This window comes from Aulonocara stuartgranti, assembly GCF_965226115.1.
Source record: "Aulonocara stuartgranti genome assembly, chromosome: 6".
NCBI lineage: Eukaryota > Metazoa > Chordata > Actinopteri > Cichliformes > Cichlidae > Aulonocara > Aulonocara stuartgranti.
The window spans coordinates 30196806-30212841 of record NC_138944.1 but is presented as its reverse complement, the minus strand read 5'-3'; the positions used below and the strand labels follow the sequence as shown (position 1 = coordinate 30212841).

The 16036-nt window shown below is 41.4% G+C and overlaps 2 protein-coding genes across 3 annotated transcripts; one reads left to right on the top strand and one right to left on the bottom strand.

The window, feature by feature from the left end:
* Positions 1–754: 754 nt before the first annotated feature.
* hapstr1b (HUWE1 associated protein modifying stress responses b) lies at positions 755–5282 on the bottom strand. Its single transcript, XM_082537389.1, has 4 exons — positions 4862–5282; positions 1830–1914; positions 1438–1709; positions 755–1345 (listed from the first exon to the last, which is right to left on the bottom strand). Exons 1-4 carry the CDS (start codon positions 5055–5057, stop codon positions 1107–1109), a joined length of 792 nt encoding a protein of 263 aa, XP_082393515.1. The 5' UTR covers positions 5058–5282; the 3' UTR covers positions 755–1106.
* Positions 5283–5557: 275 nt separating this feature from the next.
* abcg2b (ATP-binding cassette, sub-family G (WHITE), member 2b) lies at positions 5558–15943 on the top strand. 2 transcript variants are annotated; one of them, XM_082537388.1, is made up of 17 exons: positions 5558–5644; positions 5752–5962; positions 6529–6695; positions 7627–7686; positions 7780–7897; positions 7979–8134; positions 8450–8607; positions 8837–8988; positions 9334–9426; positions 9989–10140; positions 10416–10567; positions 12316–12405; positions 14184–14308; positions 14746–14900; positions 14981–15070; positions 15192–15244; positions 15332–15943. In XM_082537388.1, the coding sequence occupies exons 3-17, from the start codon at positions 6547–6549 to the stop codon at positions 15477–15479; spliced, it is 1851 nt and encodes a 616-aa protein (XP_082393514.1). In that variant the 5' UTR covers positions 5558–5644; positions 5752–5962; positions 6529–6546; the 3' UTR covers positions 15480–15943. The 2 variants fall into 2 exon arrangements, with proteins under 2 accessions (XP_082393514.1, XP_082393513.1); XM_082537387.1 differs by having other exon boundaries at positions 5558–5962.
* Positions 15944–16036: the final 93 nt, after the last annotated feature.

Below are 16036 nucleotides of genomic sequence, written 5' to 3'. Positions count from 1 at the left end.
GGGTCATATGCAAACAAAGATGCAGCCTTTGAAACACTGTTACTGCTCAGAATGCAAAAAATTTGAGAGCCTGTGTTGTATCGAGTTCTCCTGGACGCTGATATGGAAACTGTGCGTAGCGCATTTGTATTATTTGTAACGTTACAACAGGTAACAGCATGGTTAGAAAAAGAAAATGCAGAGATAAAAGACATAAGATGCATCTCACTTTCCCCACCCCGTCACCCCATTTATCTGTGTGGATATGAATGACCTGCTTCGTGATAAAACCCTTGCTTGGACTGTAAAGAGCAACTGAAGAAAAATAAAATGGGATGAATTTCATAAAAGAGAAAATTGTGAAGTGGAAACTGAATTTGCCAGAACCCTGCGTCCACAAGCGTACACACACACACACGCGCACACACACTCTTTGTTGCACAAAAACCAGAGATACTGTAGCAGCTTTCTCAAAGGCGAAGACAAGTACGACACAGTAAGTGGCATTTCTGCTGTCAGATACACAAACACAGCAGCAGAATGAGATGCACACGCTGAAAAGCGTTTTGAGTTGAGCCACGCGGCAGGGAGGCAGTTTGGCCTCCCAAGGAGCCCGGATTCAGTCTGGATTGGCGAGCACTCAAAAGAGGAGGAAGTATGCCTGAGGAAAGAGGGGAAGATAACTGCAAACTGCAGGCAACAGTCTGGTCCATCTGATCACTGAATGTGAAGCACAAAGGAGCCCGGCCAGAACCCCACCCCCCACCCCCCAAAAAAACAACAACCACCATCTCAACTGAACATTCTGCACGTCGAGAACTTCAAGTGTAACGTGTGCTTGCCTCGGTATCAGATCGACAGAGGGCTAACAAACAGGAAAGTAAATCTGCTAAAAGGAACAGAACTCTACCACTGAGAGGACGTGTGAGACAACACCAAATTTCCTGCTGAGAAAATGAGTGGGTTAAAGGAGGGGCTAAATATGTACGCTGAGAACAGTTTTTTCTTTATTTGTAGCATTGCGACTAAGGAAGATTTCAGTGGTTGGCCAAGGCGCGAGTCCCCATCGGCTGTCCAGTTGGCCACTGAGGAGCAGACAGAGGAGGGATCAGTGGTGTGGGAAGAGTTCAGAGCATCCGGTTACGTTTATGCGTGGGTGAGTCTGTGATGACATCACTACAGGGGGCAGGGCCTCGTTTACGATTGGTGGTGGAATCTAAATGGAGTGCCATCTCCTCAGCTATGAAGGTGTTGAGGTCCACATCATGAAGCCCGTTCCTACGACGACTGAGAGACTGTGCAGGGTGAGTTGGGGAACCAGGAGGACCAGAACGCACAGAGATGCTGGCCATGGCACCACTAAGGCCTGGAAAAGAAGAGATGGGGAAAAAAGAATAAGACAACTTATATGAATTCGAGCCTTGCAACTTCATAAAGCGTTCAGGTGCTTTGACTAACCATGCAGTGCGATGGCCTCTCTAAAGGGTTGCAGGTCGGTCTCCACTGAGCTGCCAGTCTCCGAAGGTGACGGTCTGCTCGCAGATACCATGGAAACTCTGGGTGGGGCGCGAGCTGTACGAGGAGGTGGAACTTTGCCACACAGGAAGCTAATGAGTTCTTCTCGTCTTATAGTTCTTCTGCGTTTTTTCGCCCATGCAATCACCTCTTTATTCCTGCGCTGATAGCCTAAGTGGATGCCCAGGTCATAGCTCCGCTGGCGGGCCTCCATACTCTCTGATGACATACAAGGATGCCTAATTTCAGTATCTCTGGACACAACAATCGCAACTTGTACATATAAAATGCTATAAAAAGGCTGAACCACATAATGGTTAACAGTATCATTTTACTTGCCTTTATACAGATTAGTGACAGCTGTGGCTGCATTTTGGAAGGGCACCCAGAGGGAGAGTCCTTGCTGTTGACATACTCGATCTGTGAATTACAAAATTATTCTTTAGCGACAAGAACAAAAGGCAGACAAACAAAAAGAAATGAGAGCTAAAAACCAAGTGAACGAACAGAAAATTAAATGAGCAATACATAAATATCTACTCTATAAACAGATGCATAACGTGTAGAAAAGGTCAAATTGCAGCAACGGGTTCGGTTTGTGGTCTGCTGGTATTTTGATTTTTATCTGAGACTTTATATAGTCCCATGGAAAAGTGTTTGTCCCCTCTTTAAAAAAAAATAAATAAAAAATGTTAAAACACCTCTCTGACAAAATGAAGTAGGCTTCAAAAGATATCAAAAAGCAACAAATGATGCCATGACTAAGGAAACTCAATAGCCAAGATATCAATGACTATGTTTCTATCAGCCTAAAAGTGGTTTCAAAAGCACTTCTAAAGGTGAATCACAATGAGATCATTATACACAAATGGAGAAAACACAGTGGTGAACCTCGCCAGGAGTGGCCGGCCTACCAATATTACTCCAGGAACGTACACACTCATCCAGGAGGTCACAAAACTACCAAGATCATCATCTAAACAATTTGGCCTAATTTGGTTCAGTTCAGGCCAGAGTTCATAATATAAACAATAAGAAAGAGAGTGGGCAAAATTGACACCCATGGGAGAGTTGAGGGGAAAACCACCACCTTGTGTCACATTTACCAAAAAACATCTTCATGATCCCCAAGACTTCTGAGAAAATGTTCTGTAGACTGATGAGACAATAGCTGAAACCAGCACAGAATGCCATAAAAAGAAGAGCACTGTAACAGTAAAACATGGTTGTGGTACTGTGATGTTCTGGGGCTGCTTTGCTGCTTGAGGTAGATTTTGCTGTAATTGATGGAACGATGAATTTGGTTCTCTACCAGAAAATCCTGAAGGAGAATGGATGGCAATGAGTTAATGCACTGAAGTTCAAAAAATGAGGAAAATCTGTACTCCCAGAAATCAATGGGAGATGCGACAGATGGCTGCTGTCCCATTGTCAAACAGCCAAAACAAGAAAAATATTACTTAATAATGCAGTTCTGACACCTGTGCACATTAAGGTTCATAACTGCTTTAACTGTGTAACTGGAACTTTTCTGCATCTGTGCTACAATGACTAAAGTATACTCCTTTTCTATAATGGGACGCTTTTATACCCTATTTAAGGTGAAGATGATAAACTTTTGTAACAGTTTTTACTGTCTTAACTAATGTTCCACTAACGACTGAAATTGAGGCTATGGTTCTCTTCCTACTTGTACAGATGGGGACTGAAACTAAAAATGTGCTACAAGATGGCCACCGAGTTGCTTCTAAAATGATTTTACTTTTAGTTCGGCAGGGCTGTGGTGCCATGGAGCTAAAGAATAGATACCATTTAATCTTCAAGAAACCATGGACTTTGTCACCTTTTAACATGTATGTGTCTTTGCAAACACTGACTGACGCACACAACAGGAAGTCATGATCCACATATCCATTAATAGCTTTCTGGCTACAATGGAAGACACCCTAAAGACTGAGTCAGCAGACTGGCTGATTGACCTCAGATTTGAGAAACACTGTTTGAGCATTTTCAAATTCAGTATCCACCACAATAAGTCTCAAGGCTAAAACTAAAACTCTCAAAACTATGCATATGCTTAGGATGCTTAAGTAAAATTATGTGAATATCAACAACTTGTGCGATGTTTACCTCCAGTTTTTTTATTTTTAAAAGAAATGCAATGATAGTATTTTCATGACCCAAAAAATAAATGCAGTTTTCCTGACTAGAAACTCTTACATTTTTTCTGCACTGGCTGCTCATAAGTGTATTCATGTACAGGTGTGTTCCTGATTTTAGGACACACGGGGAGGAGGGTCTTGTAAACAGAAGTACCTGACCAAGCAGGATTTCTAGACAGTGGTGGACAAACATCGTAATTGTACTGGTGAAATAGAGCTCCATAAATATTGAGGATAGGACATCAAATAAATCCCATATACTGGTGATCAAGGCAATTCGAGGCAACTAAAGCATTTAACACACAAAAACCCCTGCAGGACAAATCTGAATAACTAAGGGATCACAATTTACAGCGAGTTTCTGGTCCTGATGAGAGGCTGTCAGAGCAAAAAAGACAAAAAAAAACCCCAAAAAATAAAACAACAACAAACAAACAAAAAAAAAAAACATATCTGGGCAGGACAAATTTTCAACAAGAACATTTATGGTAATCCTTTCGCCATTTTGTTCTGGTAATGAAAATCATTGCACCCAGAAAGAGGAAACTGAACTGCGTCTTGGTATAAAACGTCTTTTGTGTCGTTAACTTCTGGACGTCCACAACACCGCTATAATAAAAATGTACGACTAAGCGTCAACAAATGTCTTGTTTTCAGTCTACCATCTCCTCCCTGTGTTTCGCCATTTTGACTAGCTGTATAACTGATAACCGGCAGACAAAACACTTTTTGTGTAAGCCATATCGTGTACATAACCGACGAACAACTGTAATAAACCCGTGACGCCCGCACCGGCAAGTTAACCCGTTATTTCGGGGACATTTTAGCGTGTCTTCTTTTCAATCCCTTAAACCAGTGAGACCTCTGACAGCTAAGGCCACCGTGAGCTACATTCAGCCTTGTTGTCCGACGCTCTGACACGGTGACCGGCTGTTAGCGGCTGCTAGCGTTAGCATGTGGTATAGTTAGCTAGCAAAAGGAACAGGGTCACGATAATCAAGACGAGAAGCGACGAAGACTCGATTTTAAACTCTGTTTGAAAGAATACACCTCCCAGTCCAACTGCAAACTACAACGGTGACAAACAACGCCGGTTGTACTTTAGAGAAAAAGCTGTGAATAGTGCCCTTTGTGTCTCTCCGCCCAGCGATAATGTTAGCTCAGGCGGCTAGCTTAGCTTGAATTCCGGCATCTTCTGTACATACCTTTGTAGAGCTGTGCTACCGCCGTGGCTGAGTTCTGAAAGAGGTGCCACAGCTTTTGCTGGCTTTGCTCGGACTCCTCTTCGTTTGGCGCATCCTGTTCCGCCTCAGCTAAGCACTGCCGTTCCCATTTCGAGAACCAGTGCTCGGGGCCGTGCTCTTGGATCTCCGCTTCTCCCTCCTCTTTCCTCTCCTCCATAGCTAACGTTAGGCGTTAGCTAATAGCTTATAAGCTAACCTTCGTGTAAAATACAGGATTTTTAATTTCCCGGCTGTGCTATACTTTTCTGTGCTATACCGGAACAATACGTCAAAGTACACAAAATAAAAGCCAGAACTGCTGTTATAGCCACATTGTAGATATTTAACACCCCACCCGTACACCCAGTGCTAAACACACAAAACTGAGGAACGCAATGACAACACCTCGGAATTTCTGGAGCTTGCCCCTCCCATTATCTCAATGTGCTGAAAATAGATTGGTAGAAACAATTTTATAGGCGGTGCTTGATGCTGAACACGAAGCCTGATTGGACGGTGACAAAAAGACAAATTGTCGGAGAAAAACAATGTTGATCCCACCCAGAAGATTTTCTATAGCCTGTTACAGTGGATTCCGTGCGTTAGGGGGCAGCCCGACCATGGAAATGTCGTACATGTAATCAGTGTGGTCAAAGGTCTAAGGACACCCTGTTTGTGCTCATACTTTTTCTTTGTTTTCGTTTTAAATTCAAGATCAGTATCAGTAGACTGAACAGTAGTCACTGAGACCAAGTAACAATCATGGTACACAAATACTCCTAAATACTCAGACTTTCTCAAACAGTAGCTCACAAAGTGTGAAGTCAGAAAACAGTACTTTTCCTAATGCTGCATTATTTATGTTACATTAGCAGAGAAACGCAGACGACGCGAGGAGGAGGACAGGCAGATACAGACTATAAATACACACACCAGGTAATCAGGAAATGGCACACAGGAGGGGACACAGCTGGAACTAATGGACATAACGAGACACAGACCTACAAAGTAAAACAGGAAACACACAGACTGTTTTACAACACAAAACTCGGGGACCCGAACAGAGCACAGAGGGAGACACAGGTAGGGATAATAAACACGACAACCAAACCCAAAGAACTAATACAAAATCAGAATAAACTAGAAAATAATAATAATAAACTCACAGCGCTGGGTCACCGACCCAGGACCATGACAGAATTTGTGCTTGCTGGCATTAATACTGCTGTCGCCTTCATGAATATGAATAATCGTACTGTGTATAAATTACCTGTATAAATAAACATGTATTAACGTATAGGTATGGTAGAATGGCTGACATCTGCAATACTTTCATAGGGGTAATCAGCATTATACTATACGCATATCACCAGCTGCCATCAAATTACTTGCATAGATTGTAATGCTCATGGGTGGAATTACTGCTGTGCTTGTGATTTTGAATGGGAGAGTTCAGTGCCACATGATCACAGTAAGCCACAACTCTTTAAGGATTGAGAGAGTCCAAAGTTCCGATGGGTAATAAGAGATATCTTTTGGTTACATTTTCACTCACCTGTATCTCCTTCAGCCTGCACAGGTCTCTGTGCCAGACTGCTTCTCTCTTTTGAACCCAGCTTCCAGACTCTCTTTTCCTCTCTTTCTGCTAGCAACTCCATTCTTTGAACATGACTAAGGGGGAGAATAGTATCCGTGTTGATGACTACTTTCAGGACCGGGGTCCAACTGTCACATTCAGCAACCTCCTCTACTGTGTTCAAGAAACAAAGTTCTGCCGCAAGATGGGGCCCGAAAAGATCATCCTCCATGATGTGAGGTAGGACATGCTGGTTACCCGGGAGAATGTGAATGTATCTACATATACTTTTATGTGATATAACAGCTTTATTACTGTGTGGTGACCGATAACATGCTGGAACTATAGCATGTGACAGTCAACGTTTTTACGCTGGTCTCATAGAAATACTCTATGCACTTTCCACGTTGTTCTTTTTGAGCTTATACGTTGTTCTGTTGTTAATCAGGAAAAGAGTCAAAGATGTTCTGGCAGGTTAAAAACCTGAGCCAGACTGGATTCACTCTCATTACACCTAAATATATGAGTGACAAATTCAAAAAAACAAAAAACAAAACTATAGGTGGTTTCTTTTATGCTCCTTGACTTGGATCCACTTGAGTTCATATTTATTAAGCAGTGTCACTGAATGGCTTGATGATCATGAAAATATCAATAAAATATGGCAGTTGCAATCACCAGATCCCAACTACCTAAACGCCTATGGTAGACTTTGGGTCACATTGGTCAGTATCTTTGAAAAGAATGGGGTTTACCCCTCAAGTAGATTTCTAGAGACCTAATGTGCCATGACTAAGGAATACTGAGGTGCAGTGAGTCTGTTCTAGTGACGTGTTTTGGTCTATCACCTTGCTAAGTCACTTTGTGTTGATTTTTCCTTTAATTCTTTAATGTGTACAGGTCAATCAGGCAATAAAAGTGTAAATAACATTAGTTTTCAGTTGCAGCTCTACTTTTTCAATATGCTGTAACTTAGAATGCTAAAAGTACACATGTATGTGTTTGGCCGTAGCGTTTTATTTTCATAGCATTGTCATCTTCTTTTATTTTCTGCATTTTGCAGAAAGCATTGAAAGAAATGAACAGTATAACCTCCAATGCTTGAGTAGAAAGAATGTATCTTGTGGATTATGTATTAAGGATCACTAAAGCATTGCATGACTTGCTGCAGTGGGATCATAAGACCGGGGATGAATGCCATCATGGGTGCCACAGGAAGCGGTAAAACATCGTAAGACATTTCCCTGCAAATACATAGTCAGTAGTTTATAAGCATGAACAGGCCACCCAATGATGTGTTTTGTTTTTTTTATCCTGATCGCAGACTCCTGGATGTACTTGCAGGGAGGAAAAATCCAGCTGGACTGCGTCAGGGAAATGTATTGGTGAACGGCAAAGTCGTCACGTCTGACCTGAGGCTCAGCTCTGCCTACGTGGTTCAGGTACACAGATGCAAACAGATGCATATTTTTTAACATCACACACTGGTGAGTGGTTTATCTACGTCGCCCTTTTGGTTCCAGGATGATATTCTGATGGGGACTCTGAGCGTGAGAGAGAACCTGCTTTTCAGTGCCAACTTGCGTCTGAACCCTAAGGATCACTCCACAGCAGATAAACACCAGCAAGTAAACACCATCATAGAAGACTTGGGCCTTACAGACTGTGCTGACACTAAGGTACAGAGCACCATGCACAAACTACTTTTTTTAAACTGTAGAGGAAATATCAAAAAATCTTACAGTATTTTATGCAAAATAACTTATCATTAGTGCTTTTTAAATCCTATTACTATGAGACCACAGTACCAACTAAACTGTATATAATCGCTACAAAAATACATTGAAGTTTGGTGTTTTGGTGTAACTTACATACAAGAAAAGTTACTCTCCCATTTTATTTTGAAAAATCAAACTTTATAACAGAAGTATCACTCTAGTTTGTCCTTTTTGCACATTTTAGATGCAAAGCAAGTTTTGCGTGTGTGTATTCAGATAGGTACGGAGTTTCTGCGTGGTGTATCAGGAGGGGAGAGGAAGCGGTGCAGCATTGGGATGGAGCTCATCACGACTCCCTCTCTGCTGTTTCTGGATGAGCCGACCACTGGCTTGGATTCTAACACTGCAAACTGCATCATCGGTCTACTACACAAGTACAGCGCAACTACTTAACTATCACTCATTACACACATACACAAAAGACACAAATAACACAAAACCGAAGCACGCTGTATAAAATTAGGTAGAGTCAAACAGCAGCGTGCTGTTCATTGCTATCTTTAGTTCACATTTACACTATGCTGGTGTTTCTGGTGTAAATGATCTCTTTATGTCACCATCTACTGCCGTCTGTGTAATAAAAATGTCCAAAAATGTATGAAGGTTGTCCAGAAGAGGCAAGACTGTGATCTTCTCCATCCACCAACCCCGATACTCCATCTTCAAACAGTTTGACCACCTCACACTGATGCATAAAGGGGAGGTGGTGTATGCAGGAGCAGCAGACCATGCCCTGATGTACTTCACAGACCTTGGTATGTAATGCATGAGTTTGTATATTTACTGTAAAAGTTGGAAGACTCTGACTGAGAATCCTATAAAAAATGATGAGCAGTTGAATACCAAAGGGAAATATACAGTATATGAGCTGCTGAATGAGGTCAGAAGTCAGGGCATGACTTAAGTCCTGTTTTATATTTATATGTTCATACTTAACTTTGTTCTACAGTGTGAAAATGATCTGAGATTATTTAGATAATCCAGCCCTGAACTGGGTTCTTGGATTCATGAATGGATGTAGCACTTCCTCAAATCCAGATTTTGTATGCTTTTAAAGTTGAATGAGGTTTTATCAGTATGTCTGTGTGTGCTTTGCACAGGCTATCAGATTGAGCCTTTCAACAATCCAGCTGACTTCTTCATGGACATCACAAATGGAGAAACAAAATCAACAGTACAATGGGACATGGCAGGTAAGTAATAATTCACAGTTATAAAAAATGTTCTCCTACTTCGCTTCTCCAACCACCAACTACTTTTTGCTGAGAGACACACACAAAGACAACCTTCTAAAATAGACAAATCACTCTTTGTAACACCAGTTAAATATCCAAGCATGGTTTGGTGCTTCGTGAGTAAGAAAAAAAATCAATGTTGGATAAAGTTATTGGTGAAGTTACAGTTTTAGACATGTCGGTCACAGATTGCTCCAACAGCATTTCAAAAACTATATTCTACAATGTTTTTGCTTCATAACACAACCTGCCGCATACTGGGCGGCTATAAAAGCCTCACTTATTATAAACCAAGCTCATGTTTGTGCAGCATGTTTGAACTTTGAGTTGGGAGGCAGCTAGGTTTACTTAACGTGACGTAAAGGAAGGTTTGTGTTACGTAACTAAGCACTTCTGGAGTAATTGCTCAGTTTTACATCTCCAAACCCATCTCACTTAGATTTCTTGGGTGGCTGTTATAAATCCATGTTTTTATTATGCTGTCCTTAACTTGACACTGTGATTTCCTCTCTCACCCAAGAGAATTGCAAAAACCCCTTAGCAATAAAGTATCAGCAGTCCCAGCTGTACCAGAATATGATGGAGGAGCTGGACCATGTGAACCAGAGCATTGTTGACGGGGTCACAGGTGAAGACAAGCCGGCCAACTACGCCACCTCTTTCTTCTATCAGGTGAGCAAATCGTCAGTTGCAGAGAACATTTTTTAATTTTAAAATGATAGATTATTTTCTGGTTGTTGGAAATCTCAGGTCTCATTAGTTTAATGATTAACAGAAGCAGACGTGAGTTTATTAGGTTATGTCACAGAGTTTACGAGCCAGCTGTTATCTCAGTGTGCTTGGCTGTGTGCTGATCCGACTCAGTTTTACTGTCTACTCATAAAAAATGTTGATAATTATCCTCTTTGTGTCTGTGTGTGTGGTGCATCTGTGTGTGCGTGAGCTAGATGCGTGTGGTGTGTGGCAGGACAGTGTTGAACACTCTGAGGAACCCTCAGACCTCCTACGCCCAACTGGCTCTCAACATCTTCTTTGCCATTCTTGTGGGACTCATTTATTACCAAATGCCCCTGACACTGCCCGAGGCTTTACAGAACAGGTACACAACAGTGTGCTTTGTTTAATTCAGGGTATCTGCTCCATTTTCACCTCTGTATTCCACATAATATAATTTAAAATGTTTTTAACCGTATATTGTTGTAGGGAATTATTGCAGGGCCGCTACTGTGAAGGCCACTTGGTTCCAGATAGTCAAATAGTATTTGCCTACCTCCTGATTTTCATATTTATTTGCATATTTGTCGCACTTATGTTTCCGATCGTCAAACAAATTTTAATGTTAGATGAAGATAACCCGAGTAAACACAAAATGCAGTTTTCAAATGATGATTTTATTTATTAAGGGAATAATCTATCCAAACCTACATGGCCCTGTGTGAAACAGTGATTCCCCCCTAAAACTAATAACTGGTTGTGCCACCCTTGGCAGCAAGACATGCAATCAAGCATTTGCGATAACTTACAGTGCTATGAAGAAATTTTGGCCCACTCTTCTGCACAGAATTGTTTTAATTCAGCCACGTTGGAGCATTTTACACCGTGAGTTGTTTGAGGTTTATGGTCATGCCAAAGCATATCAATCTGATTTAAGTCCAGACTTTGACTAGACCACGCCAAAACCTTTTTTTGGCCATTCAGAGGTGGATTTTGTGGTGTGTTCTTAGTCATTGTCCTTCTGTATAACTCAAGTGTGCTCGTGAGATTCGGGGCATGAACTGATGGTGACACATTCTCCTTCAGGATGTTTCTGGTAGAGAGCAGAATTCATGTTTCCATCAATTACAGCAAGCTGCCCTGAAACAGAAAAACAGCCCCAGACCGTCACACTACCACCACCATGTTTGACTGTCAGTATAATGTTCTTGTCATGAAATACTGGGTCACTTTTATGCAGATGCAACTGGACTCAAACCTTCCAAAGAGTTCAGCGTTTGTCTCATCAATCCAGAGTATTTTTGTGGTTAGGGTTTTGTGGATAATCAAGATGTTTTTTGGTAAATGTGACACAAGCATTTATGTTCTTTGTGGTCGCTGTTTTTTTCCACTTGACTCCCCCATGGATGCCATTTTTTCTCCAGTCTCTTTCTTATTGAATCATGAAGACTGAGCTTAACTGAGACAAGTGAGACCTGCAGTTTTTTTGGATGTTCTGAGGGGCAAATCATTTTCACACAGTGTCAGGGAGGTTTAGATAGTTTATTTCCCTCTTAATAAATGAAATCCTGAATAAATGAATGAGATCGCGAATACAAGCGGCGGAAATGGGCTTCCTCCGAAGGGTGGCTGGCCTCTCTCTTAGAGATAGGGTGAGAAGTTCGGCCATTCAGAAGAGGCTCAGAATAGAGCCGCTGCTCCTCCACATCGAAAGGAGCCAGCTGAGGTGGTTCGGGCATCTAACAAGGATGCCTCCTGGGCGCCTCCTGGGTGAGGTGTTCCGGGCATGTCCCACCGGGAGGAGGCCCCAGGGCAGGGTATCTCTCGGCTGGCCTGGGAACGCCTTGGTGTTCCCCCAGATATACTGGAGGAGGTGGCTGGGAAGAGGGAGGTCTGGGCTTCTCTGCTTGGGCTGCTGCCCTGGCGACCTGGCCCCGGATAAGCGGAAGAAAATGGATGGATGGATGGCTAAATGAAATCCTGCATTTTACATTTACTCTGCTTATATTTGTCTAATGTTAACATTTGTTTGATGACACATGTAGGTGTGACAAATAATTTTCACAGTAATGTATCATGGCTGACATGTTCTTAACTTTTTAAACCATTGTCTCTTTTGTCTTTTAATGGCAGGAGTGGAGCGTTCTTCTTCCTTATCATCAACATGGTGTTTGGGAATCTTTCTGCTGTTGAACTCTTTATAAATGAAAGGGCGATCTTCATGTGAGTGAGACATTAAGCTTATGTGTGCCCTTTAGAAGTGTGACTTGTGCTATTCTGTATTTTTCTTCAGTCAAAGCCAAAGCTGCTATATTCTTAAATCCACCATAGTTACAGAGATGATAAATCATAAAAACAAGGCATGTAGTTTTGTTTTCATAGAGGTTACACGACATTCCAAAAACAACTGGACATTGCGATTTTTATTCATTATTACTCAAGTCAGAGAAAATAGTTCATTTGTTATACAGTGTTTTCAGCTGTGGTTCACTACACATGTCTAACTATTGCACAGGGACCCCTTAAAAGAAAGAGCCTTTTACAAGAACCCAATCAGATTCCTACAACCAATAAAGCACTCTTGTGTCAGTCCAAAAGGGTCGCTGGCACCATATGTACTCTAAAACTTCTCGACATATAATTCAGACCAGTTGTATAGCAATAAACAGAAACATACTTTGGGAAAGTTGGGTGATCCCTGCAGTTGTCTGGAAAATGCAGGGGACACCAGGAAAATGCAACAGTACTCTGAAAAGACAGAAGGGACTAGAGCAAAGGGTCTTTAATTTTTCCAGCAGAGCCAGTCATGCTCTGTTGGCTATATTTCATTTACAGTAATGCATTCACAAAGGACTACAAATAAATCCGGAGCTCTAACCCTACCTAACTCTAACATTGACCCTGAAACTGAGTCTTAGCCCTCAGACAGGCTTTTAAAGAGGTGTGAAATAAAACAAGCTGGCCTCTCACTGATTGTAATGGAGAAAACTCTCACAAGAATAGCTGTACAAGTAAACAGAATAATTTTGTTTATGTGTTTTTCCATCTTAAAGGTGACAAATGATTTCTATCACTTGCTCATATCGTTGGGAAGAGCCACTGGTGAGAAAGGTGTTACCCACCATCTGCCTGCAACACACACATTTAATTAGTGTGTCTGTTTTGTAGTCCTTAGGCTTTATGACTGCCTGCATGAGACATATTTTTTGGACATTTGTAAATTGTAACTACCGGTATGACAAAGTAATCTGGGTTATGCTCTCTCTGCGAGGACTCTGGACTAGAGCCCCGTTAAGAGAGGCAACATAACCTCATTAATACTCATCAGCTAATTCATCTTGGCTGCTGTTCGCAAGAAAACCAAACTCACATGGCAGTCATCTCAGGGGCTGGAAAAAAACAGCCAAAATGCCAAAACTGCAGTTCCTCTAGCTGCCACTTGGGGCTCTTTTCAAAAGCAAGTCAATCCCTGTAGATGTTAAAATAGACTTCACAGCAGTAATTAACATGTTTATAGTCTTGTGAAAATTAAAAAAAAATGTTTTCGAGTTTATAGATAATTGATCTCCTCGTGATATCTGTACTGGGAGTAATTGTTTTGTATAACTCACCCATTTAAATTGCACTGAGGCTTAAAGTTTGTTTTATTAAAAGCATAGCTTGTCAAATCCATTTACTGTAAAAGTTGCTGGGTGCAAGTGATAGGTGGCTGCCAGCACAGCCTGTTGTTGTCGATAGCTAACTGGACTTATAGCCAGGATGTCCTGACCAAGTGTGTGGTGTTGCTGCCTTTTAAAGCATTTTTTTTTTTTTAAAAATTCAATCATCAATGAATTAGCGTGAGCTTAATTTTAGAAGAGGTGCATGCTTATGAGTTGCATCACACTTTGATATAAAATATAGCTTAAAAAAAGTCTTTCAAATTGTCAGTGAATCTAACCCTTTTCACCCTCTCACATTGTTTTTGAGTTTGTTTTTTTCCCTGTTAATGTTTGTTGCAGTCATGAGAACTCTAGCGGCTATTACCGTACCTCCGTCTACTTCCTGTCCAAGATCTTTGCTGATCTCATCCCCAATCGCATGATTCCCATCATTGTGTTTTCAGCAATTGCCTACTACATGATGGGTAACATCATCCTTGCATGCAAGCAGACATACACATACAAAACACACATTGCGTCGTATCATGAAAGATGTTCTGATACAGTCAGTTAGTACAGAGAGGAGCTGCTGGTGTTTCATTCACATCCATGAAATGTCTTATTTAGGGCTAACTCCAAATCCACAGAGTGGTTTTGCAGTATGAGTGAGAGTTTGGATGCAGTAAATTAGTGAATAAGGAAACAGCCCAGTTCCTTCTGCACAGGCTGAGCCTCATCTCAAGGGTGTTCCAGGTTTGATGAATAAAATCTGGATCCCCATAATCTACTTCCTAATTAATTGAGCCGCTGTTGATTAATTTTCATTTGGAAGCTTCCATTTGATCTCACTGCCACTGTGCCAGGAGCAGCCCGCTCAATAATTTCCTGTCTTCCTGTGTGCACGTGTCCACCATTCCTTCAGGGTTGAAGCCTGCCTTTGAGACGTTCCTCTGTTTCGCTCTGACCATGTCTCTGGTCAGTCTGGCAGGAGTTGGTCTGGCCTTCCTCGTCTCAGCGAGCGTTTCTACATTTGCGATGGCAAACATCCTCATTGCTTTGCCCTTCGTCTTCATGATGGTGAGATGCTAAGACTCATATATGACATGTACAAGAGAGGAATAGGCACTTAAGAGTTTCATTCCCTCTTTATGTTTTAGGTCTTTGGTGGTTTTCTCGTCAATCTCAACGCCATGCTGAGCTGGCTCTCTTGGGTGAAATGGATCAGTATCTTCAAATATGGATTGGATGTAAGACACGGAAAGCAAGGGAGGAGGATTTGTGTGTGAGAATGAGACCACTGGGGCTGAATGTGCCTTTATGTGAAGTGAGGAGGTTGTTCAGCCTGATCTCTTTGTCTCTCTTTCTTAGGCTCTATACATTAACGAGCTGAAAGGACTGTTTTTGTACAGCAACAACACAGCGTGAGTGAAATAACGTAGCTACTGTTTAAAACTTATGCACACACTTGCACACACAGATTAAATGTGTCTTTGTGTCTTGTGCTTCAGCATCTCAGGGGAATATTTCCTGGAACAGCAAGGTATCGACTACTCCGTGTGGGGCTTCTGGAGGAACGTGGTGGCCTTGCTGGGAATCATATTTGTCTGCATGTGCCTGGCCTACGTCCAGTTGCGACGAATCAACCGCTGGAAATGATGCCCATTCATGTGTCCATAAGCAGCAAAGTATATTTCTTAGTAATTTAACAACAACAAAAAAAAAGCAACACTGGAGAGTTTTGTATAGTTCCACCAGACTGAGCTTTCTTTTACTATTATTTATTATTTCAGATCAATTTATACTGTAAAACATTACATTTAAAATCTTTTACTCACTTAAGCTCTAAAGTAGGGATGTCAGACTCATTTTACATCCCGGGTCACATGCTGCCCACATTGATGTTAAGTGGACCACACTAGTGAAATTCCTCTTTCTGTCATTGTAAAGACGTCTAACTGTCCATTTAAAGTCCCTTGGAATATCATAGAAGAAAAACAAGTGAAATTTCAATAGTATCTCAAAGTTTTTTGCATGATAAAGAAATGTTGTCAGAGTAGATGGAAGAAACCTGTCAGCACAAATTAAAAAAAATGTGTTAAATTAAAGAAAAATTTGGTTTAGCTCATTGCTCAGACTCTCCTGTAATTACAAAACTGAAAGTTTTTGTTAATTCTCAGAAAATATCCTATTTGTTTATTTTTTTTACATTATAA